Source organism: Meles meles, chromosome 7 (genome assembly GCF_922984935.1).
Source record: "Meles meles chromosome 7, mMelMel3.1 paternal haplotype, whole genome shotgun sequence".
NCBI lineage: Eukaryota > Metazoa > Chordata > Mammalia > Carnivora > Mustelidae > Meles > Meles meles.
Genome location: NC_060072.1, coordinates 51,608,698 through 51,635,432, shown reverse-complemented (window position 1 = coordinate 51,635,432; position 26,735 = coordinate 51,608,698). Strand labels below are relative to the sequence as shown.

The 26,735-nt window shown below is 37.8% G+C and overlaps 1 protein-coding gene across 2 annotated transcripts in view; it reads left to right on the top strand.

Annotated features, from left to right (window-relative positions):
* MSRB3 (methionine sulfoxide reductase B3) overlaps nt 1-26,735 on the top strand; it is a 164,831-nt gene that overhangs the window by 66,964 nt on the left and 71,132 nt on the right. For both annotated transcript variants that reach the window (XM_046010781.1, XM_046010783.1), the window contains one exon: nt 13,927-13,955. In XM_046010781.1, the coding sequence (XP_045866737.1) occupies nt 13,927-13,955 (29 nt within the window). The remainder of the gene's footprint in view (nt 1-13,926; nt 13,956-26,735) is intronic.

The window sequence follows — 26,735 nt, the reverse complement described above, 5'->3', positions numbered from 1 at the left end:
TTTATGACCCTGTTATCTTGCACCGTGCTTGGAACAAGCTGCACTTGTTCGTTTGTGCCTTGATTCATTTTTCAGTGGTCATTCTAGTTGCAGTTTTTCTGCTCTGAGGAAGGTTGGCTTTATGCTGCTGAAGAGTTGCACATTCACTCCTGTGTACTCACTTACGTCTATAGTGTTAATGGCGGCTGCCTGACTCACAGTCTGCATAAGCATAAATTAACTGCAGTAGCTCTGTGGTCCTCGCGGAGATTGCTCTGGAAGACCACCCAGAAGTGGAATTTACACAAACTGCACAGGCCCACTCAACTTCAGAAACTGAGCAGCACTGACCAGATTACACCTGCCTCTCCAGTGTGAACCAGCTACCCGTTTGTTTCTGATGGAGGTTCACACTGTTGATCTTAAACTATAAAGGGCTTTATGGGCTGAATTACGGCTACTTTGAACAAGACTCCTTCCTTCAAATCAAGTGCTTTGCACATAGTGAGCACTCCATTAATGCTTTGGACTATGACTTAATGAAAGCTCACATCTTCTAGTCAACTTCTTTTCATGGTCTCCAGCTTGGAGGGAAGGCTTTTTGGTATTGAACGTTGGTCTTTCATGTTATTTTTATTTGGGGGTACAGTGGAGTGTAAACTTACTGACTTCCATAAGACACTCAGTTTTGTGATGAATCTTCTGAGGTGATTTGCTGGCACAGTCTGAGTAATTAATGGAATCTAAGGTTTTATTCTTTGATTCATGTGATCAGAGACAATAGCTGTAAAATCAGATATTTTTAGTAAGTTCACCAAGAAAGGGGCAGGTGTATGATTTTTTTGTCCGGGGACTGGGTCTTTTCTGACAGATTTTTCACTTGGTTGGTGCTTAGTTCAGTGCTTCCCACAAAGATAACTTTTTAATGGTGATGTGTGACAACTTGTGAATGTGGATATTTATATGAAGCAATGGGAAATAATTTTAACTTCCTTGTTGGGGCAAAGAGTTACTTTGGAAACTACTGTTATAAACAAATTGAAATAATTAGGAATGTGAGATGCTTTGTTAGTTTAAATAGGAGAAATTTTCTTTGCTTTAAAGGAATGCCAAACAGGTCAGTGGTTTGTAGGATCATCTGGATCATATGGAGAACTTAGAAGTAGAGATTTCCAAACTCTTTAATCTGTGCTTTTTGAAAGCTTGGTGTAGTTCAGATAATCATACGTCTTCCAGAATCATTGATTTGGGTCCAGGCAACCAATGATTTAGTACTTATTTTTATTGTAGAGTTAGGTCAAGAAACATTTTATACCATCTCTTCCAAGCAGTTATATACTTTTCTATTAGAAAGTAGGCTTTCAGTATCTTTATGATTAAAAAAATTACAGTAATCTGAGATCCTGTGAGGAACCATACAGCTTGAAGCTTTATTGATCTTACCAAGTCACAAGAATAAATCAGGAATTTATTCTTTATTTTTTCAACAAATAGAGGTAGCAACTGATTCAGAAGCAACCTAGTCTTCTCTTGTTTCCCTCAAATACTAAATAAAGGTACTATTCATTATCTACCTCGTTACTTGAGCAAAAATTCCAAGAGTTGTCCTTGATTATTCTCTTTCCCTCACACTCCATATCTAACCTACCAATACACTGTGCACTGGGCACTTTCAAAATATATTCTGAATCCGAGTTCTCATTATATTTCCTGCTTCACCATTATCTTTATCATCTTTCACCTGAACTACTGTGATGATCTTTCTGCTTTGGCCTTTTTTTTTTCTCTTAATAGATTTTATTTTTTGAACAGTTTTAGATTTGCAGAAAAGTTGAAGAGATTGTGCAGAGAGATCTCATATACTCTTACCCTGTTTCTCCTATTATTATCTTACATTTCTATATTTGTTACAGTTTATGAACTAATATTGATATATTTTTATTAAGTAAAGTCCATACTTTATTCAGATTTCCTTAAGGGTTTTTTTTTTTTTTTAAAGATAATTATTTATTTATGTGTGAGAGGGAGAAAGCAGACGCAATTGAGTGAGGGTGGGAGGGGAGCAGAGATCATCTCAAGCAGACTGCCCACTGGGCACGGAGCCCCCACATGGGGCTAATTTCACTACCCTGGGATCATGACCTGAGCTGAAATCTAGAGTCAGATGCTTAACTGACTGAGCTGCCCAGGTGTCCCCAGAGTTCCTGAGTTTTTACCTAATGTCCTTTGTATGATCCAGGATCTTATCAGTACACTTAGTCATCATGTCTCCTTAGTTTCTCTTGACTCTGACAGTTTCTCAAGACTTTCCTTATTTTTGAAGACCTGAAAGTTTTGAGGAATATTGGTCAGGTATTTTTTATGATGCCCCTCTATTGAGATTTGTCAGATGTTTTTCTTACGGTTAGACAGAAGTTATGGGTTTTGGGGTAGAAGATCACAGAGATAAAGTGCCATTTTAATCACATCACATCAAGGATACATACTACCAACATGACATCACTCTTAATATTGACCTTGGTCACACGGCTGAGGTAGTATTTACTTGGTGTCTCCACTGCAAAGTTACTCTGTTTTCCCCTTTCCATACTGTGCTCTTTGGAAGGAAGTCACGATGAATTGCCCACACTTAAGGACTGGTGAGGTATGTTCTTTATCTTGGGGGCAGAGTAGCTATATAAATTATTTGGAATTCTGCAAAGGGAAATGCATGTCTTTTCTCTCATTTATTTAATGAACCATTTACTTATATCAATATGGACTCATGGTTATTTAGTTTATACCTTGGGTTATAATCCAGTACTACTCTATTTATTTTGTTGTTTGTATGTTCCAACTTTGGCTTTTGGGAACTTTTTCAGTTGGCTCCTGTATCCCTTTGAGATACCCCCTTCATTGTGGGGTTTTTGTCTTTGAGCCCTTCTTTGCTTTCTAGCACCACTTGATAATTTAGGTTTATCTTGTGTATTTCCTGCCCCAGTTCTAGAATCAGTCATTTCTCAAGAAGCCCTGGATCCTTTTATTAGAGAATGGTATTAAAAACCAAGATCCGGGGGTGCCTAGGTGGCTCAGTTGGTTAAGCATCCGACTTTTGAATTTGGCTCAAGTCATGATCTCAGGGTCCTGGGACTGAGCTCTGCATCTGGCTCCCTGCTCAGCACGGAGTCTGCTTGTCCCTCAACCTCTTCTCCTAACTATCCCTCCCACCCTCCCCACCCCCCCAACCCTGCCTCAAAGAAAGAAAGAAAGAAAATCTTAACAAACAAAGAAAACCAAGATGTGGGTACCAGGTGGACTGTCTGTTTTTGTTGTCGTTCTTTGTAGTTCATTTTTCACATAGGAGAGTGAAATTTTAAATGATTTAAATCAGATTATAATTTTAAAAAACTGATGATTTATCTTTAAAAATCACAACTCCTTATAATGGTTTTTAAAGTTGAGATCTGGGGGTGCCTGGGTAGCTCAGTCAATTAAGAGTCTGATGCTTGGTTTCAGCTCAGGTTATGATCTCAGGGTTGTGAGATCAAGTGTGTGGGGGGCTCTGGCTCAGAGGGGAGTCTGCTTGAGATTCTCTCTCCTTCTGTCCCTCCCCTCCACTCCCAAATAAATAAATCTTGGGTGGGGGGGAAAGAACTGTATAGAGTAGCAGATGTTATCATCTTTACTTTGCAAATCAAAAACACAACTGATTTCTAAAGATCTAAATGACTGTTTTAGTGCTTTCTAGAAACAGGAGTAGACACACTTAACACTGACAATTAGATTTTTTCTCTGTGGTCTCTTTATTCTTAATTCATGCTTTTCTCTTCTTAATTTTGTGTTGCTTCTTCTGTTTGTGTATAGTGATATTTAGGAAATGAAGGGCTTTGGATAAACATATACTCTAGACAACTAAAACATGTATCTTAACCCTTAAATTATTAACTACTGATTTTAAAAATAAAATCCTGTCTAAATAATATACTTCTCTGTCTTACTATATAGCATAATTAAATGATGGATTTCATGACTTGTAACTATCATTATTGATATTAAATATTATATTTAACACAGTTATTAAATTGTGTTGTAAAACAATTGGGCAATGATGCCCTAATGAGGTAGTTACGGTTCTTTAAAGTGTGGAGGATGATATTCTCTTACCTTTCCATCTCCCATTGACATCCTCAGAGGCTTTTGAAGTGTGCAGAGTCTTTGCCTCTACAGTTCACCAACTCTGGATTTCCCTTGTTTGAATTTCTTTTGTTGTTTCTCTAAAATTTCAGGATCTTCTATTTATTGTGTCTAGCATTAACCTGCTAGCCACAACTTCTATTGTTCTCCTTCTGATTACAACCTAGAGTAGGAAAGAAAATTTCCAGGGAAAATAAGAAAACAAATATTATATGTAAAACTGATGTAGGGCAATAAATTTTACCACCTCCCAAGTCTGCCTCATCCCCCAGAGAGCACATGCCAAGTATGTACACACACCGGTGTTAAAGGACCAGGCAAAACCATTGGAAACATTCTCCCACAGTGGTATGACGAGACAAAGAGCCCATTGATCCAAGTCTCATGTGTGCCTACTGGTGGTCTCTGGTAATTTGCAGGAGCAGCTGTCCTGTGGTCAAAATGCAGGTAAAGCACTTTGGCCAAATCTGGTTAAAAATAGTGAGAGAGAATAGAGAAATCAAAATTATATTGTACCTAAAATGGGTGCAAGTGTATAAGAGCTGTAGACATTTTTATTTCCAGCTAATTTCTGGATTTTTGGCTTTTATTGGAGGTTTGAGTTTGCTAAAAATCTGGCTGAAGGAGAAACAAAGTGCGGTGGTTTAAACACGAGGGCTTCCATAACAAAAGGCCACAGACCAGGAGGCTTGAACACCAGAGCTTTACTGTGTCTCAGCTCTGGAGCCTAGAAGTCCCAGACCAAGAAGTCAGTAGGCTTGCTTCCTTCTGAGCTCTCTCTTCTTAGCTTGTGGGTGACTGTCTTCTGCCTGTGCCCTCAGATGGTCTTCCTTTCTGGTCTGTCTATATCCTGATTTCCTTTTCTCATAAGGACACCAGTCACGTTGGATTAGGGTCCACTTGAATGACTTCATTTTAACATAATTACCTCTTTAAAAACCCTATTTTCAAATATAGTCACAGTACTAGGGGTTAGAACTTCAACATAAGAATTTGGGGAGGACCCATTTCAGCTCATAACAGGAAGAAGGTGTCCTCTATCCCCTTTAACACTGTTTCTTTAGTGCTTTGAGTTTATTTTCAATGGCTAAAGTTCTTTAGTTTAGAGGTTTTATTCTCCCTTGAGATATAAATATACACAAGAAGCAATTATTTTAAAGGAAACACATGATTAAGTGCTGTAGATTATACAGATAGGACATGATACTGGAACTTAAAGACAGTAGTTATCAATATGGCCTAGGGAACAGTTGTGGAACTTGGGAGCCAAAAATGGCCTTAAGAATTGGCTGTTTTTTCAGTCTAACTCGTCTGTAGGTTTGAGTTGTACAGATGCAAATTTTTATCCCCTCACACTCACTTTTCCTCTATTCTTTCCTTTCCTGTTCTTTTCTTTATTCTGGGGAACTACAGAAAAATTTAGACAGCTTACCTCTCCATGGAATAGTTTGTATGGAGAAGCACTGATTTATTTCAAATTCTTCATTTTCCTAATAAGGAAAATGGGGTTCACAAGTTAAATGACTTGTCCTGGTTTCTGAACTTAATTCTGGGTCTCTTGATTCTTAATGCTATATGCTGTTGACTGCATTGTGCAACTATTTTATTTTTTTTAGTTTATATATATATTTTAAAGATTTTACTTATTTATTTGGGGGGGGCGATCAGGACAGAGGGAGAGGGAGAAGCAGGCTCCCTGATGAGCAGGGAGCCTGACCTGGGTGGGGGGAGCAAGATGGGAGAGCTCCATCCCAGGACCCTGGGATCAGGACCTGAGCCAAAGGCAGGCACTTCACTGATTGAGCCAGCCAGGCGCCCCAAATTATACAACTATTTTAGAGAAAGTTTCATTTGCGTTTTAAGGACAAATAAGATTTCTTCTCTAAGTTGTATAAACAGATCATTTATATTATTTTGCGTTAGCCTTCTCTCTCAAATATTTCCAGTTTCTTCAGTTATTTTTACTGCTATTCTCTTTTGTGTTTTGCTACATCATTTTGGCACTCCTATTAAAATTGTATCCCAACTAAGATCACAAGCACAGTAATACATTCTGTTTATATGTATGTATGTATATGTGGCCAAAATACTGCTAGATGTACTTGTAGCCATAGGTCAATTTTAGTTAGTATCTTTGCTTAGATAGAAACCTATCTTTTACTCAGCTTGTAATACATGCCAAAGCCTGACCTGGGAAGTTCATAGTAGGACACACATAAACTGTAAAAGGCAAATAAATTCCTTCCATTCTATAAAGAGCGCCACCAAGTCTTAGAGCAGTAATTCCCTTCTCCAAAGTCACCTAGGGTAGCATGGGGTAGACCTGAGCTGGGCTCTGGTCTGTCTGTCTCAGTCGGCTGGCTTTTCCATGATTACCGCGTCAATATTTTTCTTTAAAGATTTTATTTATTTATTTGGCAGAAAGAGAGAGAGATCATAAGTAGGCAGAGAGGCAGGCAGAGAGAGGTAGGCAAGCAAGCTCCCCGCCGAGCAGAGAGCCCGATGTAGGGCTCGATCCCAGGACCCTGAGATCATGACCTGAGCCAAAGGCAGAGGCTTAACTCACTGAGCCACCCAGACGCCCCTACCACCTTAATATTAAATGCTGCATAGACTCTACCACTCTGCTGCATAAAGTCTCGGACCAACATGTCAGGGTGGCAGTGATCCCAGTGACAGGGCCATGGCCTAGTTACGAGGAAAACACGAAAAACCACACAATACCAGAGGAAGCAAAGTGTGCCCGTGGGGGAGCGGGAGCTTATACGGCATGGTACCTGGGTGCCATACAGTGCCCAGGGAAGAGTCTGTCAATAAAGGAAGAGGTGCCTGGGGTGCCTCGCAGTCCCTGAACCTCAGTTTCTCATTAACAGGCTCCTGTGGGGCCTCTTCAAGTAGGGCGCCTCAAGTTTGCTGCTCTTTGGCTGACTGTTTTAATTTCTAAATTTATGGGTTGTTTGATTCATTTTTGTCAGTTAAAAAAAATTGAGCATGCCGTTTATTTGTACGTTTTTTTCTCAGTTTTTGTTGTGGTAACTAATGTGTCTTTCAACGTTTAAATTTATTTTTTCCTGTGCATTTTCCTGTCTTTTGTCTTTATAGCATCTTTATCATCAAAATAAAACATAGAGGCCTAAGTTTTAAATGCAATAAGTAGGTATCTCATAACCTAGTTCTACTTTGGTTACAATATCAGAATATTTTGGGCTGAAAGTAACAGAAATACCCCAGGAAAAGTGGTTTAACAGGAACAGACTTGACTACCTCAACACAAACTCTAAAGAAAGACCCTTCTGGAACTGGAACACTATCAGAGTTCTGTATTGGCATTTCTGTGATTCTCCTGGCCTTCCCTTCAATGTTACAAGATTGCCGTCAGGGTTCTAAGTGTCACAGCCTTAAATAATAACCTCAAAGCAGGAAACAGGGAGAGGGAGAAAGTAGGAAAAGGGCCTTCTCCCTAAATCACCTCTGTCCTTTTCATGGAGAAAAACCTTTCCAAGAAGTATCCCAGCAGACCTCCCGGTACCTCTCGCTGGTCAGAATGGGGTTACCTGCCTATCTGGGAACCAGCCACTGACCAAGGAGGCGGGGACTGCCACAGCTGGTAGAGCCTAATAATGATTCGTTCCTGTTGGGGGGCTAAGGGGGAACACATCTTGAGCATCCTTCCAAAACTGGGATTCTGTCTCAGGGAAGAAGAAGACTGGCTGTTAGATAGGCAACAACCAGTGTCTGCCGCAGTTGTCGAACACTTTTAGTATGGTCAAATAACATAACCCGTGTAGGATTTCAAATCTGATGAGCGCAGAGAAGGAACAACTGGTGCAATTTGGGTATAAACTCAAGAGATTTAACATCGTCTGGCCACTTCTTTTCAAAGCAGTGATGATGAAAACTAATCTGTGGGGAGAGTTTTAGAAGTTAAGTAGGCAAAGGAGTTAAGGGATACTAGAATGAGGTCAGGGGAGGGGGCGTTCCAAGCAGAGGAAGCATATTCTGTTTATGTAGCAGGAAGAAGGGGCACAGATTCTCATCGCTATTATTAAAAGAAATTCTAAAGCTTATAAGTAGATTCCTGAAATATTGGAATTTCTGAAAATTTTCTATGCTTTAAGGGGACAATAGAACAGGTTATTTGACCTGGACTGTTCTAGAAAATCCTGGGTATAGAGGAGTTTTCTTATATAATGACCTTATAGACAGAAATCCATCTATTACTCTTTCTTCTTCCTTCTAATAACTTCTGCAGCTAGAATCTTAGATTGACATCAGTTTAAAACACTAAGAACAGCACCCTCACCTTTCCACATGTTACCTAAAACCTTTTGGCACAATGAGTTCCTCAGCTTCATGTAGCTCATACTTAACACGGTTCTCATTAAAAAAATTTTAATTCATTTGAACATTAAGCAAAAGCCGTTTCTCTGACACTTTGTGGGTTCCTCGTAAGAGACAATACAATTTTTAAAAATGATAAAATAAATAAAAACTTTTGACTTCAATACACAGAACTTTCCTGGACTCTGGGTTATTTCCTATAAATAGAAGACAGTAGTTTTATAAATTTTTTTAGGACTGTAGAACTCTACTGAAAGACTAAAGCCACCCTCTTTTAAAAATCTACAGTTTTGTTATCTAAAGAATGCATTCATTGTATATTTAAATTATTGAAAAAAGTAGTAATGATACTTAAATTTTCCTAGCAACTCCAAATTCATAAACACTATTCAGGTTGAAAAATCTGGGAGTTTAGGTTTAAGCCTTTTTTTTGTGTGGTAATATTGCTACAAGTGCCCCAAAATAATAGTGGCTTAAACATGGTAACAGGATTAGTATGGTGCTACCAGTGTGTAGGTACCTTCAGTACGAGGGCTGGTAAAAGGCTGATACTCTGATACCAGCTTCTCTCTCATGGGTAAGGCTGCTTCAGCTCCTGGAATCACATCTACATTCCAGCCGGTGGGAAGAAGAAAGGGATGCAGCTCCGTGGAAGGGCACGACTCAGATGCCATACACATCACTTCTGCCTGCATCCTTTCGTCAAGAACTTAGTCACATGGTTACAACTAGCTACAAGAGAGGAGATATTGTGGAAAGGCTGTCTTACTTAGGCAGCTTATGTGCCCATCAAAAACTCAGAGCATCTATTTCTAAAATAAAAAAGTGGAGAAAGGACATGGAAGACCGTAGCAGTGTGTGCTCTATTCTCCAACTTTTGGCAATTGCCAAAGCAGCTAGTTGTGTAGCTTTAAGCTTAGATGTGAGTATGGAATCAAGGGGTTAAATGGGTGTCTGTGTGGACATAATTCTATTTATGTATCTTATACTCCACATAACTTTAGTTCATGCATTTTTATATTCCTGCTATCTAGCTTAATATACTACTATATACTACTATATATATATACTATATAATAATATACTACTTAATATACTACTGAAAATAAGCACATCACACGTGGTGTGGAATGAATGAAGGACCATCCCTTTTTGCCTTTCTAGTATAATCTGTATTATGTGTGAATTGTTTTTTACCCTGCCATTTGTTTGATCCTGTCTATTCTTTACTTACTTATTAAAAGAGGATTTAGAAGTAGAGATGATCATAGTCCATAGCACAGTAGAGACCTACTTTTTGTCTTGTGTGTGTAAAATCTGAGAAATCTGAATTAACTTCTACCACAGGACCAACTTTCCTTAATCCCCAAAGATAATATTAACTCTACTATTAAGTCTTAATTAATAATAGAGTAGTTGTGTGTTTTTTGAAGGTTCAGTAGTGTGTCTGAGAATTCTAAAAACTTTCTTGTTTTTCAACTGATACCAGATGTCATTAACTCATTTGTGAAGATGTTTTCTCTGCACTCTATACATACATTTTACATATTGACCGGCTACCTCTAGAGAAGATAAGATGGTCCGAGGAATAAGAGTTTTTTGATACGATTTTTCACATCTCAAAGGAGGCATTTTATTGAGTGTTGGCCACTGGACCTATTTATAACCTTCTGTTACCATATAGATCGTGTGTTAATTCCTACTACACATTTTTAGTAACTCTTCAATGCCACATGCCACAGTGAGTGCTGGGAATATGAAGAAGGATCAGACCCAGCCTGCATCCCTCTGACACAGAGTGTGGGGGTATCTGTGCCAGACCCACACCATGCAGTAACTGAGGGGCAAGCAAGGAGCTCTGGGAGGCAAGGGGCCAGCCAGGGTGCTGACGGGATTGAGGTGGGTCTTCACAGTTGCCTAAGAGCTTGTCACTAAGGAGCTGGGGGGAGGGCACGGGAGGCCGAGGGCACTGGATGCAGGCTAATAATACAGCAGCAGTTGCATTTGGTGAGAGTGAAGGATACAATGTGGGTTACAGTTGGGGTGGGAGACCTGGGATCAGGGCCCCTCAGACACACTGCAGAGGAGTGTGAACTTGATATCCCTCAATCAGTGGCTTTGAAACTTTTTTGTCTTGACCCATAGGAAGATGTACCTTTTTACATGATGATTTATTACCAGGCCTGGTCCTACCACTTGCATGGCCTGGGTCAGAGGACAAATGGGGATCCAAGATAGCTAATTATTTAAGAGGTTATAAATCAAGGCAATAAGCTATTACAAAAGGATATACCAACCTTTTTTGACAGATGTACCTTGTAACAAAAACAGTGAAATACCAAATAACTGAGAACAGTACAAATTTAAAGTTAATTTAGACTTCCACCAAAAGACTGTCGTTCATCCTGGGGAAACGCAGCCGTGACAGCCACCAGGCCAAGTGGAGGAGAGAAGTCTCCCTCAGCCTTCTCTTCCAATGGCTATGGATCTGTCAGAGAACACCTCCTTTGTTTTCTCCTTTGTGGGACAGAGCAGCTCACCCATCTGTCCTGTCACTGCCGCTTCCCTATCCCTAGCAGCCGGGCACCTGAGTTCCAAGGCCATGTAGACTGTGCCAGTCTGGTCTGAGGGACAGTCTCTGGCCCCTTGGTGCTGCAGCTTCCCACTCTCACAGAAGAGTTTGAATTAAGAATTCTCTGACCAGAAATGTGGAAAGGAGAGAAAGCATTCTCCCCTGTCCTCTTTGTTCACCCTTCCCTCTGCCCTCAGGTCCAGTCTCCCTCCTTCCAGCTTCTGGCCACCCCTCAAGCTGGAGGCACACACACTGGAAACACAACCTGCCTGGAAGGGCCTACCCAGGCTGAGGAAGCCAGCTAAGGGCCATTTGGTTGGACAGTGCTGGGGTCCTTGGTACTTGGAGCTTCAGGGAAGAGAGGTTCAAGAAGGGACTCCTTGCCTGGTGGAGGGGAGCACACAGTCAGAGGAAGGCCCGAGCAGAGGCTTTTTGCTCACTTTCACTTGTCAGGATGGTCCTGCATAGCCCACCCATGTGCGATCATGCACACTCACAAATGCACATACGTGTCCCTCAAGAGTGCACAGAATTGCACATACTCTTAATACTCTTACTATGTGAAGTGCGTTTTTCTTCTTTTCTACTCTAATTCAGTTTTTTAAAAAAAATACTACTTGTAATCCACTAAATGAATTTTATAATACACCAATGGATCAATTTGTGACCCACGTTTGGAAAGCTCTGCACTCGTTTTGGAGGTGGTAGTAATGGGATCAGATTAGTGTTTTGGAAACTTCTGGCAGCTGATGGGATAATAGACTGGAAGAGAGGGCACGATCCTAGTTATGAGATTCTGAGCCAATGATAGGCCCAAAGATGGTAAGGGTGAGAACAGAGAGGAGGGGAAGGTAGTAGAATCAACAGGTCTTGGTGACCAGTATGGTTTTGGGGGTGCAGAAGAAAAAACCGGATCAATATCATGATATCCAGTTTCAGTGCTATATTGCAGGGAATTATATTTGAGGGAAAAGAAATTGAAGTGAGCTTAGTACCTACACCGTTTGAGGTCCCAGGACAACCTTCAGGTAGCGTCACTTGTTAGTTGGAGAGAGGTTTAGTAAAGTCGGGACTGTAACAGGCCTTTTGGGTTTAGCAATAGGAAGACACTGATAAACTTTAGCAAGGACACATGGTAGTGGCTCAAAGTGGGAGGTCAGGAAAGGAAGACATAAGGCAGAGGATGTAGTTTCTCCCTTTCATACACTTGATTGCAAGCGCAGGAAAGTAGGGCACCGACTTGAAAGAGGACCTTTATTTCATTCCCAAGCACTTCTCTGAAGAAGGGAGGAGAAACCTATAGAAGAAACCTGGGATCTAAGAGACAGCAGAATGGAGGAGTCACTCAAACAGCCTGGTGTCAGGCCGGATGATTAGCACAGAAGTGGAGGGAAGCTTAGAAGGAAGAACCCCTGCAATGCAGGTGAGAAGGCTGTGTGTGGAGGCAGACGTGCCCCTCAGCAGACAGTTGCTGTGTTCAAGCACCAGGCACTGTGCACGTGCTGTGACCAGGGGGGAAGGCAGGCAAGGAAACCAGCCGGACGTGGGGCAAGTGTCCTTTAGACTGGGCTCAGGGATGCTGGAAACAAGGAAGAGGACCCAGGGCAGGGCTTTCCACAGCAGGAGAGAGAACAAAAACCAAAAATGGTCTACAGCTGAAATGGTGGTCAGGGATGGGTCAGAGAAGGATTGAGAGGAGGACTGTGACTAGCCAGGGTTTGGGGGAAATGTGCACCTGGCTTACAGCGCTGGTTATTGATAACCATGGCGATCATAATACTTTTTTTTTATAGTTATTGACTTAGTTTAAGTATCAGGTGAAACTTTACTTGAGAATACTTGAGAAAAATGGCTTTTTATGACAAAGGAAGCTGCTTCTCGCTTCTCCTTTCTCCTTCTCCCCTTTGATGACTTCTCTTGAAACTCATTTAGGTAAAGAAAGCCACTGCTTCCAAAAGTGCTTTGGTACCCTGGCATAATTTCAAAGAACTCTCCTTTCCCACTTAGTTAACTACATTTCCCCAGGAAAAAAAAAAATCTTCTCTGTCAATGTAACATCCCTTAACAGGACTCCTGCTGGTGGGTTCTTGTATCTTGCTGTGGCAGCTGTGAACATATATACTATTGATTGTTAATGTGTGATATAAATCCGACTGGAGCATGCCCACTAATTGGTTTGAGAGCTAGGTATAGACAATGCTGTCTTATAGTAGCCTGTGTAGATAGGCCTAGTCATAGGGTTAATTCTGCTTGACAGCACATCAGCAGCATCTTGGGAGTAATTACCCAACAGAAGTTTTCCCACAGCCGGACTGAGAGCTTCAAAGGCTTCTGAATTTACAACCAGTATTAACCTATATCTGAAACATAATGTTCCCACAAGAGCTCAGATTTTCTTTTCCCCCTCCTTCTTATTAAATGTATGGAGTGACTACGTTCATTTACTGGGTGAAGAACTTAGTGAAAAATTACTTGGTGTTGAATAATTGAAAATCTTTAATAATAAGAAAGAGGATAAATTTAAATTTGAGTTTTTTATTGCTTTATTATATTACGGAAACAAGTTAATCTGCCTTTTTTTTTTTTTGATCCTTAATTTGTCCTCCTCTCAAAACAAGTTAAAAAGTTAACTATCTTTTTCATACTCTGCTCTCTCTACAGGTAATGTGCATGTTTAGGGGACTTAGGATAATGTGTACATCTAAAATAGTTAAAATAGATGAGGTATTTACATTTTAAAAGTGATTTTTCTTGTTGGCAATGTACTGAAATCTCTAACTATTGGTTCCCCTCCCACAAAGTAACAGTTGCTCTTTAATAAGCAATTTTTTTTATTGTAAAAAATTTCTTTCTCTTTACAGGTCAGAAAGCAAGTTCGACTCCGGTTCAGGTATGTTTACATTAGTAATGTTATTCTGAGTGTATTTTATTTATATTATTCTCTGAGGAATAACTCATCAGACCAAGAACCTTTTTGATTTTAAACAGACCAGGCAGCCTCTTCTCAAAACATGAACCCCACCCAGGGCTATCGGCTGCTTGGAATCCTAACCGGAGATGTTCACTTTGGGATTCTTGATAGTTCTGCAATAAGGCTTCAATGCCTTATATCTGCCGAGTTTCATTTTAAAAGCAGAAGTAAGAGTTGTACATACTTATTGCTCAAAGTAGAATATTATTCTCTAAGTAGATAAGGCATCCTGAATGATTTGAAGATTATGTGCAAGTGACTTGTCATCAAATGTGGGTAATAAATACATTTAATCTAGCGAACTATAGTTTATGTGCTGCTGAAGCGAGCACTAATCCAGAAAACTAAAAAGAGTTTAAGCCAATAGAAATAGAAATTTGTCTACGATTTGTTAGTTTTTAAAAAATTTGTTTTGTTGTGGGGGGGAATGGAAAACTAAGATCACCTGAAACCATTATTTTCCATCTATCAGGAAAAAATTTACGTTTTCAGAAACAATGGCATATCAACCTCATTAGATGTTCTTTTCATTAAGCCTGAATGTAGCCATATAATCCTTGGGTTGGACTGTGTCTTTATGTCATTTGCTGAGATTTATGTGCTCCAGGGTGTCAAACGGTGTTTATAATTAAAACACAAAAATTGTCTCATATTCATACAAAGAAATTATGCCATTTAGTGAATTGTTAATAGATAAATAAACATTGATTTTCAGTTCCAGGAGAAAATAATTTGCAAAGAAACATATAATTTACTGAATTTGAAAGTAACATTCTTACTCTGGTTTGAGTTCTATTCTGTTTTAACTTAAAAAAAAGGTTTTGTTCATTATGTTCACAAAGGACCTGAGGACTATATATATTCTTTTTGGTCATGATATTAAGGTGCTAACATGCTTTTCTCCTTTAAAAGCTTCATCTTTCTTTTATCGTATACCTTTATGAATGTCTCCAACTTGGTGAGACTCTTTAAATATGAAGTCTGTACATTTGAGTTAACAATTTCACCTCTTTTGAGAACCATGGTTCCAGAAATCTGTCCATTCTGTGTGTTTGGGCTTCTGAATCACATCTGACAGTGAGAGCATAAGATAAACATTTCTGCTTTACAATAGAGACTAAATGGAGACTAAAGGCATAGTGACATTGTATCAATGATTTGACCTTTTATTGATTCATAAGAGGTGACTCAACATAGGGTGAGAAGTCTTTGTCATTTCTTAAATATTAAAATCTCTAAGTATAATAAAAAATAAATGGAGAAAATTAATGGCATATGAAATTTTTACATAAAAGTTGGATCTTTTTATATCATTACCAGTATTACCAAATATTTATTAAGATCCTACTTCATTATGATCTGATATAATTCCCTAAACATCAGGTCAGAAACTGGTTTTAGGGTAAAGGATCTGGTACATAGCTCTTAAAAAGAAAAAGTCCAACAAGTTCATTTTGAAGGTAAAACCTGGAAATAGTGTATAGAATTGAAATATTAGGCAGCGATTGTCAAAGTCAGAAAATTTATGTTGAATTTGCAAATCCAAATCAAAGTGTGCTGCTAAATTCCTGTAGTGATAGTTATAACATCTGTACAGACACGCATCTTTCACTCTGGTGACCAAAGATTTTTTTGTTCACGATTCTTATTTTCTCCAAGACCTAATTAAAAAAAAAAAAAGTTTGTGATGGACAACATCTGCATGTCTTTGAAAACTACGAAGTTCTGTACTCTGAAAAATCTTATGGGGAATACTGATTAAAAGTTTATTTATTCTTTTAATTTCGAATTTAAATATGTTGTGGAAAGAATTCAGATGGTTTCAAATTAAGAAACAGGTAATTATGTTTTCTTATAAGCTCTTTTAGCTTAGTATCAGATGAGGGAATCATGACAAAGGAAGCTAGAACTGTGTTCTTTGGCATGCTATATCATGCAAATTTGGTTAGAAATAAGATGGCATATTGGAACAATTAAATGTATGACTTTAATAGGTTCAGATTTTCTATTGTTCATCAAACACAGAAAGTAAACTAGCTCTGCTTAATGTTGTATACAGCTATAACAGTGTTCCTGACAAAATAAGATTTTTAAATGAAGGAAGATGTCAATCTTGCAAAGGAAAAAAACACTTAAAAAATAAATAGTGTGGTTAATGACTGGCCATAAAGGAAAGGATTTCAAAGTAACATTTTATATATATATATATCACCCCTCCCAAATAAGGAACCTAGCTTATGCAGAACTTACTGCACATTTGCAGTTTGTGTAAATGAGTTTCTGACTGTGGAGTGAGCTTCACGAGGAAGGAAGGAAAGTTTTCATTGTCAGCACATGGTGAAAAATGTCTGTTGAATATATACCTAAGCAATAAACCTAGAGAGTGATTTCATTTTTTTATCAAAATTCTATCAACTCTTTTCTATAAAAGCAAATCCACAAACAGCTTGTGTTTTTTTTAAAGCTTCAAAAAAACTTATAATGAAATATTTCAACTATATATAAAAAGACGGTGGTATAATGAATATCCAAATATCCATCATCTCGATTTTACAGTTGTTAATAATTTGCCATACTCATTTCACTTTTCTTTTTTTGCTTGAACTATTTTAAAGTAAAATACATACATTTCATGTCACTTTAAAAGCCTGAAGATTATAGATTACCTTGACTTAATGAAAGAGATCAACTATTTTTTCAAGGTTTTCATTTGTCTCAGAAATTCAAGTCACATACAGATTCTTATGGAAAGGATCGTGGAATTACCATGTCCACATTTAGTTAAAGAGACATCAAAAGTTCTATTTGTGGTGAAGATTAACAAAACCTTCAACCAGAAGGTAGTGGTACTGAGTTAATTCTGATCCAAGAACCTCAAGAATGTTCTGTCCTCAAAGTTAATTTGATTAACACTGTAGCTGCCATCTAGCTGTGTCCTCTGTGTCCTGAGGTATATACCGATTAAACTCTGTTTCTGTTGATTGGTAAACTCAATCACCTCAAGTTTTTGGTTTTGGTGATTGAGAGCAATCAACCTACCTTCTTTCTCAAGGAGTTTTAGGGTTCCCATTTTAATATTGTTTCCTCGTTAATGCACTAATGTTGCTTGCCTGCAATCGTGTGTAGTTGGTGACTTTACTAATAGAGTAAGACAGAGTTCCTTTTATGTTCAGAAGTAGCAAGAAGCTGTGCTCTTCTCCCCACCTCCCAAGAAGGGAAGTTAGTTGATGCTGGGGGAAGCAGAGCATTGAGTTCAATGTAGTGATTAAACATGAAAGCTATATATCAAATCTCAGGAGAAACATGCTTTTGAAAGAGACAGGGAACTGTGGAGCATACTGCGTGATAGGCTATGTAAACAGAGCCCTGGAGGTCAGTGTGTGGATGCAAACCAATTAAATAAAGAAATTACTGGCTTTGCTTTCTATCATCTGGATGGGGAGGATCACCAGTTAACATGCACGGGCTGAAGTGTAAACTTTGCTTGAATAACTTATGGGCACCTCTGGAAACATCATTAACTCTTTCAATTCACCACCAAGTTTTTTTTTGTTGTTGTTGTTGTATTTTGTTTTTGGGTTTTTTCATTTTTAAATTTAACCAAAAGAAGTTACAATCAAAAATAAAATATATGCTCTCTCTGCCCTTTTGTACATGTCCATTCACAAAGGTGCTCGTGATGAGTAGAATGGAAGAGAACGCGGGGGTGAGCTGCTGAGAAGAGCAGAGTTGACGGGGCAATCAGGTTTCAGGAACGCGCACATGTCTTTTAAAAACAACCCACTTGGAAAAGCAGAGCTCTTGCAGAATAACTGAAAAAAGATGTTTTCCTCTTCTCCTCAATACTGGTTATAAGGCAAAGCTATAGTTGGGATTTATCAGTCACTACGTAACATCAGGATGCTGTTATTTCTGTTCTATTAACATAGAATAGTTTTCTGACCAAGAAGAACCTGAAGCCTAGAAGTTAATAACTGAATGTTAAGGACTGCCTGGAGTCTAATTCTGTGCTCTTAACCTTCTCAGGCGATGTTTGGATGAGAAAATGAAATATCAAGTTAAAATGGTATAGTTTCATGGTCCATAAACATTCAAAATAAAGTTTGTTTTTTTTTTTTCTTTCTTCTGTAGAGTCATGTTGGCTGAGAAAGTGAATAAGCTTATGTTTAGTGCTTGTTGATTCTGGGCTGCTTGGAATAGCTCTACTAAGGAAATGGGCTCATAGAACACAGCAACTCAAAGGTATAAGATTTCATGAAAGCAAATTATGGAGGATTAAGAAACCTAATGAGCATGTTTTAGTGTGGAGAGTTGAGGAGGGAGCTCACTCTTAAATAAAGCCCAAGAGTGTTCAAGGTTAGGAGATCCTAAAAGACACGATAATAAAAGGCACAACAGAATATAATTATCTTGAAGGGGGGAAAAAAAAAAAACAACAAAAAACCCGAGGAACAAAAAGCAGCTAGTGTCGCTTTTAAGATCTGTATAAAAAGGACTCTACACCAGGATAAGGAAATCAAAGAAAATAATCAGTTAAAGCTTGAGGCAAAAACATAAGGGCAGTGAAAAATACAGTGGACTGTTAATGGTGGTCACTACGTTGAAGGGAAATGAGGAATTTGAATACAGTAGAACTAGAGTTTTGAAAGCTTGTGAGCAAATGAGACAGTTTGCCTAACATAGGAAATCTTTCTCAAGAAATTAATAAGGGAAACATTTTCAGATCTTACCGATGTGAAGATTGTGTTGACAATACTGCTCAGCTGCTTCAGATCGATTTTGTCATTTTTAATTTCTTATTTTTGAAGGTCTTGTAACAACAAAAAGCAAGGAAATATAATATAAATCTCTAGACGAGTATTGAAATCTGTCTCTGGGCATCAGTCATTAGTAGAAATGAGAAAAATATTGTCTGTTCATCTGATCATTCATTCAACCTATGTTTACCAAGCGTACTTTGTGCCAAACCTAGACCCTGCATTTATAGCTGTGAACAGGGTGGATATAATTCATTCTCTCCTAGAATCTTACAGCTAGTTGGACCATTATACAAATTCACATGGATTTCTTTGCATATTTGGCTGAGAAGGGCTAATAAAGTTAAATTTAGATCCAGATGGTGAATTGAAGAACTCGTGATGTTTAAACATAAGCTAATATATTTTAGGTTTTTTTTTGTTTGTTTGTTTGTTTTTTTTTTTTTAAGATTTTGTTTATTTATTTGACAGAGAGAAATCACAAGAGAGGCAGGCAGAGAGAGAGGAAGGGAAGCAGGCTCTCCGCTGAGCAGAGAGCCCGATGTGGGACTCGATCCCAGGACCCTGAGATCATGACCTGAGCCGAAGGCAGTGGCTTAACCCACTGAGCCACCCAGGCGCCCATATTTTAGGTTTTGACAAATTTACCTTTCTTGACTTTATTCAAACCATATCACTTTGGTTTCCCCTTTGACTTTTAAGAGACCAGCCTAATAATGCTACTGGTTAGTGTGTAGTTTTTGTCTAGCTTTTAATAAGGACTGACATTTCACATTTGATTATCATTAAAAGAGATTAACTTACAAGAGAACAATGACAAATGTTAACGAATATTGTTCCCTTCTTCACTTTTATTTAATTTTTAATTTATTCTTTTACTGGATCCTAATCAGGGTTGGCCTGAAAAATCAGGCAGCCTTCTTTCTAACAATCTTACCGAATTGTGTAGAAGCAAGTGGAAAGGACAGAGCCTTTCATCTCCTTTTATAAACTAAACACCAGGAAGCAGCAAGGCATAGCAGCTAAGTGCAGAGGTTTGGGTTCAGATAGATCTAAATGAAGACTCTGTTTATTTCTAATAATTTTCAGTTGGTTTTCTTAGATTTCATGTATACCATTACGTTACATACTGAAATTTTGTTTTTCTGTTCTTCTTATTTAGAATTAGAACATTTAAAGCTGTGAACTTCCTTCAAAAAGCTTCAGCTTTTTAAATATTGTATTGTATTTCATTTATTTTTTTAAAAAATTCTATTTATTTATTTGACACACATAGAGAGATCACAAGTAGGCAAAGAGGCAGGCAGAGAGAGAGGGGGAAGCAGGCTCCCCACCAAGCAGAGAGCTGGATGCGGGCTTAATCCCAGGACCCTGAGATCATGACCTGAGCCGAAGGCAGAGGCTTAACCCACTGAGCCACCCAGGCGCCCTAATACTGTATTTTAAATAGTTGCAGTTTTGGCTTTCTTTTGGACACAATGATTACGTGGGAAAGTGTTTTACATTTCCATATGTTCTACTTTCCACTTTTGTTTGTAATTTTCAGTTACATTGCTTGGTGGTCAAAGAATGTAACCTTACTATTTTTTAGTAAGTCTATTATGAAGTACTTAATAAAGTTGTATTTTTTGGCCTAAGATATGTTTAATTTTCTTTTTGAGATTTTATTTATTTACTTGACAGAGAGAGAGATCACAAGCAGGCAGAGAGAGAGGGGGAAGCAGGCTCCCTGCTGAGCAGAGAGCCCGATGTGGGGCTCGATCCCAGGACCCTGGGATCATGACCTGAGCCGAAAGCAGAGGCTTTAACCCACGAGCCTCCCAGGCGCCCTAGATATGTTTAATTTTTGTAACTCTTCTGTGAGCAATTCAAAAACTATATTCTCTGAAATGAAAAGATTTGGTACATAGTTATTAGATCAGTCTGAGTCATGATTTATATCATTATTTATTTCGTTTCTATTTTATCTGACAAGGACTTTGAGAGGAAAGATACTTTTTTTTTAAATTGAATTCTACGTCTTTAGATATCACCACTCCTGTATTGTCAGCTTCCTGTCCTCTTTGTTTTCTGGCACCAACCGTCTTGCTTGGGCCATGCATTGCCCTTGTCCTCCCGTAGAGGACATTATTTCAAAGCTATGCCCAAGGAAATGAAGGCTCCTCTAAATGGGAAACTTACATTATCCCAAATTTGTACATGAAACAAGAAGTTGTTTTACCACCTATAAATACCGGTGCTTTCCCCTTCCTTTTTTTGCCCAACACCATCCCATAGCTTTGTTATGAAAGAGGCTCTGAGACATTATCTTTAAAGGTTCAGCCTAACACCTCCCCGGCAGTTAATCATTCCTTCCTCTGTGCAAACACTGAGTCTTTAAATGGATTTCTTATAGCATTTATGATCTGCTATAATTATTTGTGTGAATCTTTTATTTCTCTCCCCATCTGTGAGTGTTTTGAAGATAGGAACCATGTCTTACTCCCCCTTATAACCTTGGTATCTGGTATGAAATAGTCAATAAGCAAAAATTCCATGAAGTTGGGAATCTTTGTCTGTTCTGTTCTTGCAGTTTTGACCAAAGCGCTTAACTAATTACCAAAGATTTACTCTCCCCATTCATAGTGTAGAGCTGTTGCTGGGAAGTGGCTACTCAGCCAGAGATGACAATTTCCCACCTCTCTCCACTCGTGTGGGGATAAACGACCAATTCTTTCAGTGGAGTAGGTGTCATTTCTGGGTTAAAGGGATTAAATATCCAGTGTATTCCACCTCTCTCTTCTGAAATTATGTCGGAGGTACATGTTGAACATGACATGGAAGGAGTCTGGATCTCTGAGTCTTACTTGGAAGAGAACCACGCAGGAGAGCCCTTCAGTCCAGAGCATCTTTATTGGCCTTTATGTAGAGGGAAATAAACTTTCCTTGTAATAAGCTACTGAGATTTTGCCATGTTTATTATGGAGGCTAGAGTCATATACCCTGATTAGCCTGGTGCCTAGAATACTTCCTGCAAATAGATGATACTTATTGTTGGATAATAATAAAATTTATGGCTAGGGACTATAATATCAAACCCAAAGATGATCCTATAAATGAAGGATCATAGAAATATAATATAATGTATTTTGTATAGTCACCAAGCCCATCAGTTATCAATTGGCACAATAATACCTAGTAACAGGACACCTTAAAAAAGCAGTGACTTAAAACAATAATGTATTCGTGGTCACGTGTCTATGGATTGGTTGGGAGTTGGCTGACACAGCTTGGTCACAGTTTCGGTCCAATTCTGCTCCATGGATCTTGTCACTGGTGATAAAGAGAAGAGGGCAAACCTCACTATGCAAGCACATTTCAAACCTATGTTTTCATCAGGTCTGCTAGCATCCCATTGGCCAAGTAAGTCACACGCCCAAGCTGAAAACTAAGGAAAGGTTCTTTCTTCTCACTGATCATGCAGGTGTGTTAAGTATTCTGTCTTCCCTCTAGTGGGAAGAACTGTTGCATCACCTAATAAAGGGTGTAGAGATAGGAAGGGGAGAAGAATAGAGCCAATAATGAAATCTACTATATTAGAACATCATGTACTTAGATCAATTATTTGGTAAAAGTATTTATAGAGTTAGAAATATTGTATCTCTAGAGTCAAATATCATATGGTCTCACTTATTTGTGGAGCATAACAAAGAACATGGAGGACATGGGGAGATGGAGAGGAGAGGGAGTTGAGGGAAACTGGAAGGGGAGATGAACCATGAGAGACTATGGACTCTGAAAAACAACCAGAGGGTTTGGAAGGGACGGGGGGGTGGGAGGTTGAGGAACCAGGTGGTGGGTAATAGGGAGGGCACGTACTGCATGGAGCACTGGGTGTGATGCCAAAACAATGAACACTGTTATGCTGTAAATAAACAAATAAAAATAAAAATTAAAAAAAAAAGAATCTGGCAAAAAAAATATTGTATCTCTAAAGTGGATCCAACTCCTTCTTTATAATCACATTATTATAACCTAACTTTGGATATAATAGTAATGGATATAGTAAAATGAAAATATTTGTATAACGCTTTACCATTTAAATAGTACTTTTAATAAATCTTACCTAGTTTGAGAGTCACAAACCTCAGCAAGATACACAGGACTATTTTTTACCAGGGAAGTAGTTGAGATACAAAAAGGTTAAGGGACTTATTTAAGGTCATATAACAGTGAATGGCCAAGGTGGGATTATATGGCAGATCTCCAACTTGCAATGACTCTTTCCATTGTATTAGATTATGGGATAGTTCTTTCCGTGAGTGATTTAAAAAAAATTATTATTAGCTTTTAATTTTTCTATAATTCCTATATTTAGCAACTATTATACACTATAAATTAGAACATTTATTTTTCTCAAATCAAGAATAATTATATGATTATAAACATGTCTTGAAAATATAAAGTGTATGACTTCAATATGGCTTTTGGTAGGCCATTGAAATGTTGCTGATGGTTTCCCAAGAAGCCTCAAAAGATAGCATTATTTGCCTCAGTGAATTTTCTGTGTTCCAGTATCTGATCTTAAACTTCCAACCTCAGGAACTTGCATGTTTTAGTATCTTTCAGGGATTGACTCATATTATAAACCCACAAGACTAATGGACTAAGCTAGAATGCCAATGTATTTATGATGAGAAATACAATTCTCACATGTCTCAGAATACACTTACATCTGTGTGGTCAGTGTCTTCTTTCTCTTAAATAGTCAAGCTGTGTGACTCCAAAATCACAATAAGAACTCAGTTTATCAATTAGCCAAAATAAATCATTCATATTGGGGCTGAAATTTCCTTAGTATAGCATATTAGCACCCTAAAGGCAGACCTACATGGGGAGTCAGATCATAACTAGAAAGTTGCTCTGCTAAGCACAAAATAAGAAAAAAGGGAAATAGACAAATTGAATATTTAGCTTTATGAGTTTATGTTAACGTGAATTATCTATCTCAAATGGGAATGGCCCTGGCCAGTGAAACTTTATATGACTTAACATCCATTGGCTTTGCCTTCATCTATCCAATACATCTAACCACCTCACGCAAGACTCCTTTGCAACTGGGCTTGGAAAACATACTACAAGTCTGTTACCTAAGACTCTGTTTCCAAGTTCTTTTTTTTTTTTTTAAGATTTTATTTATTTATTTGACAGAGATCACAAGTGGGCAGAGGCAGACAGAAAGAGAGGGGGAAGCAGGCTCCCTGCTTAGCAGATAGCCCGATGTGAGGCTCAATCCTAGGACCCTGAGATCATGACCTGAGTCGAAGGCAGGGGCTTAACCCACTGAGCCACCCAGGCATCCCATGTTTCCAAGTTCTTGGAGCAGGAAACCATGTGTGGAAACTTGAGATCTTAAAATTTACAGTTCAATTATTTCTTAGCTATTGAAGCACATATTAAAATTTTAATGGTTTAACATACCACTTCAGCATGCTAAAGTTAAGATATAGAAAGTCAATATATAGATCTAGATATAGAACATTTCCATTACTTAAAATATTCTCTTGTATTTTCCTTCAGTTAATCCCCAGTTCTCAGAGGCAACCGTTATTCTGACTTTAATCACCATTGATTAGTCTGTCTTGAACTTCATATAAAATAAAACCATACAGTATGTATTATCTTGTGTGTGGTATTTTTTGCTCTATATAATCTTTTTGAAATTTAATCATGTTATACGTAAGTACCAAGAGTTATTGCTGAGTAGTATTGAGTTGGGATGCGTATTTTGGTCAAAGTCAGGCTATCGTTCATGCAGTTGGGTTTACTGAGCTGTTTCTGTTCTGAAATTCTCAGGCCCAGAATACTGTTGTTAATGCACTGAACCAGTATGTAAACATTTTTGCTTGGATTCCACATGATCAGTCAGTGAAATTGCATGTACATGTAGAACACTTACTCTGTTTGAGGTGTGGTGGAGGCTATATGAATATCACACAGTTCCTCCCTCATGGATCTTGTAAGGTAATTATAGAGATGAGATATACACACACACATACACCCAAAGATATCTGTATGTACAGTTTCTAGTAATGGAGTCCTAGTGGGATTTAGAAGGGGAATCACTTTAGGCTACAGTGATAGGGGAGGTTCCTTGTTGGAGGTGTAACTTAGATCTTCACAGGTTGAAGTTGGATAGATATAAAGGAGATCATTTTAAAGAAAGGGCCAGTTAAAGTCAGGCACAGAAGCAAAGGGGCAAAAAGTATTTGAGGAACGTAAGTAAACCAAATTGCCAGAATTGGAGGACTTTTTTGGGAAGTAATGTAGAGTTAGGAGTCTATTAGAGAGCACATGTTAAAGAATTTGGACCTAACTGTAGATAATAGCATTAGTAATAATTGTTAATGTTGATTTTATGCCTACTAGTGACAGGCACTGTACCAAGTGCTTTATATTTACTAACTCATTTAATTTGTACAAATCATACATTACTATTCTCATTTTATAAATGAGTAGACTAAGGCACAGAGAGGTTGGCTATTTTGCCCAAAGTTGCATAGCTAGTAAGTGACAGAACCGGGATTTGTTCCTAAGTAGCCTAATTCCAGAGCCTGTACTCTTAACCATGCAATAAACTCCCTAGAATATGAGTTTATATGATCAAAGGGTATCTATGAATTTTTAGTGATACACCTTTTTACTCATACACATGACAATTTTTATTCATATATATGACATACTTGTCCAGACAGTCACATATCATTGTAGAAATTTTCTCCCCCCCACAAAGTAGATTCAGTAGTCTCTTGAGAAATGGGTTTTGGAGGTGAGGTAGAGTTTTGATTTCTAAATGCAAATTATCCCCACAGCATTAAATCGCCTGCTGAAAAAGATATTCATGTGGGATTTGTTGTAAAGATATGATTGATGAAGAATTAACAGTCTCTAGGGAATTGATAATCATTTTGTTTTGGACAACACCTTATTTTTAATACAGTTGAAAATTAATAGAATTCAATAATACAGTTCACTGTAGTTACTATAGGAAGTGAAATTGCTTACCGCATATTGGTAGATCTTCATCAAGTGGAATGAATGGATGGTGATCGTTAAACTTCTTGGGGGACAGTACATGGATTATTCGTCCATTCATGTAAATTGACATACCTTGCTCATTCTTGGGCAGAAATAAGATACATTTAACCACAAAGGGTAGAAAATTTTGTTTTAAGTACATGACTTTGTTGCAGGCTTAAGATTTTTAACATTCTGCTTCAGTCTGAAAATATTTTATTCAGGAAACAAGTACAAATGCAGTAAGCAAACTCAATTATTTTCTTATTACATCAAAATGTTCTATTAAAAATAGTTTAAAATGCCAATGACATTTTAGTTCTTTTTATGCCTCAATGATTTTTTTGTTATATCTTTTGCATTATAGAACTATGCTATAGGAAAGAACATTTTATAAGAGGTTATTTTGATTTTTCATCAGTTCCCTGGATAGGAATCAAAGATGAAGAAAATTTAATTTTTGCCTGGTGACCACAGATCTTTCAGTGATTTTTATATATGTTCTGGAGATTCAGATACTTAAGAAACAGATGCCTTACATGATATTCAAGTGGTAAATTAGTAATCTTCTATTCTAGAATAGAATAGAATATTCTAGAATAGAATATTTTTTTAGAAATGTTTTTCTTTACATTTAGAAATTTACATTTAGAAAATTACATTTAGAAATTTACATTAGAAAATTACATTTAGAAATTTAGATTTAGAAAATTACATTTAGAAATGTTTTAGAAAAACAAAAAAAGAACAAAAAATAGTAATCTTCTATTCTAGAATAGAATAGAATATTCTAGAATAGAATATGCTAGAATATTCTATTCTAGAATAGAAGATTACTATTTTTTGTTCTTTTTTTGTTTTTGTTGAAATTAAAGACATATTTAAT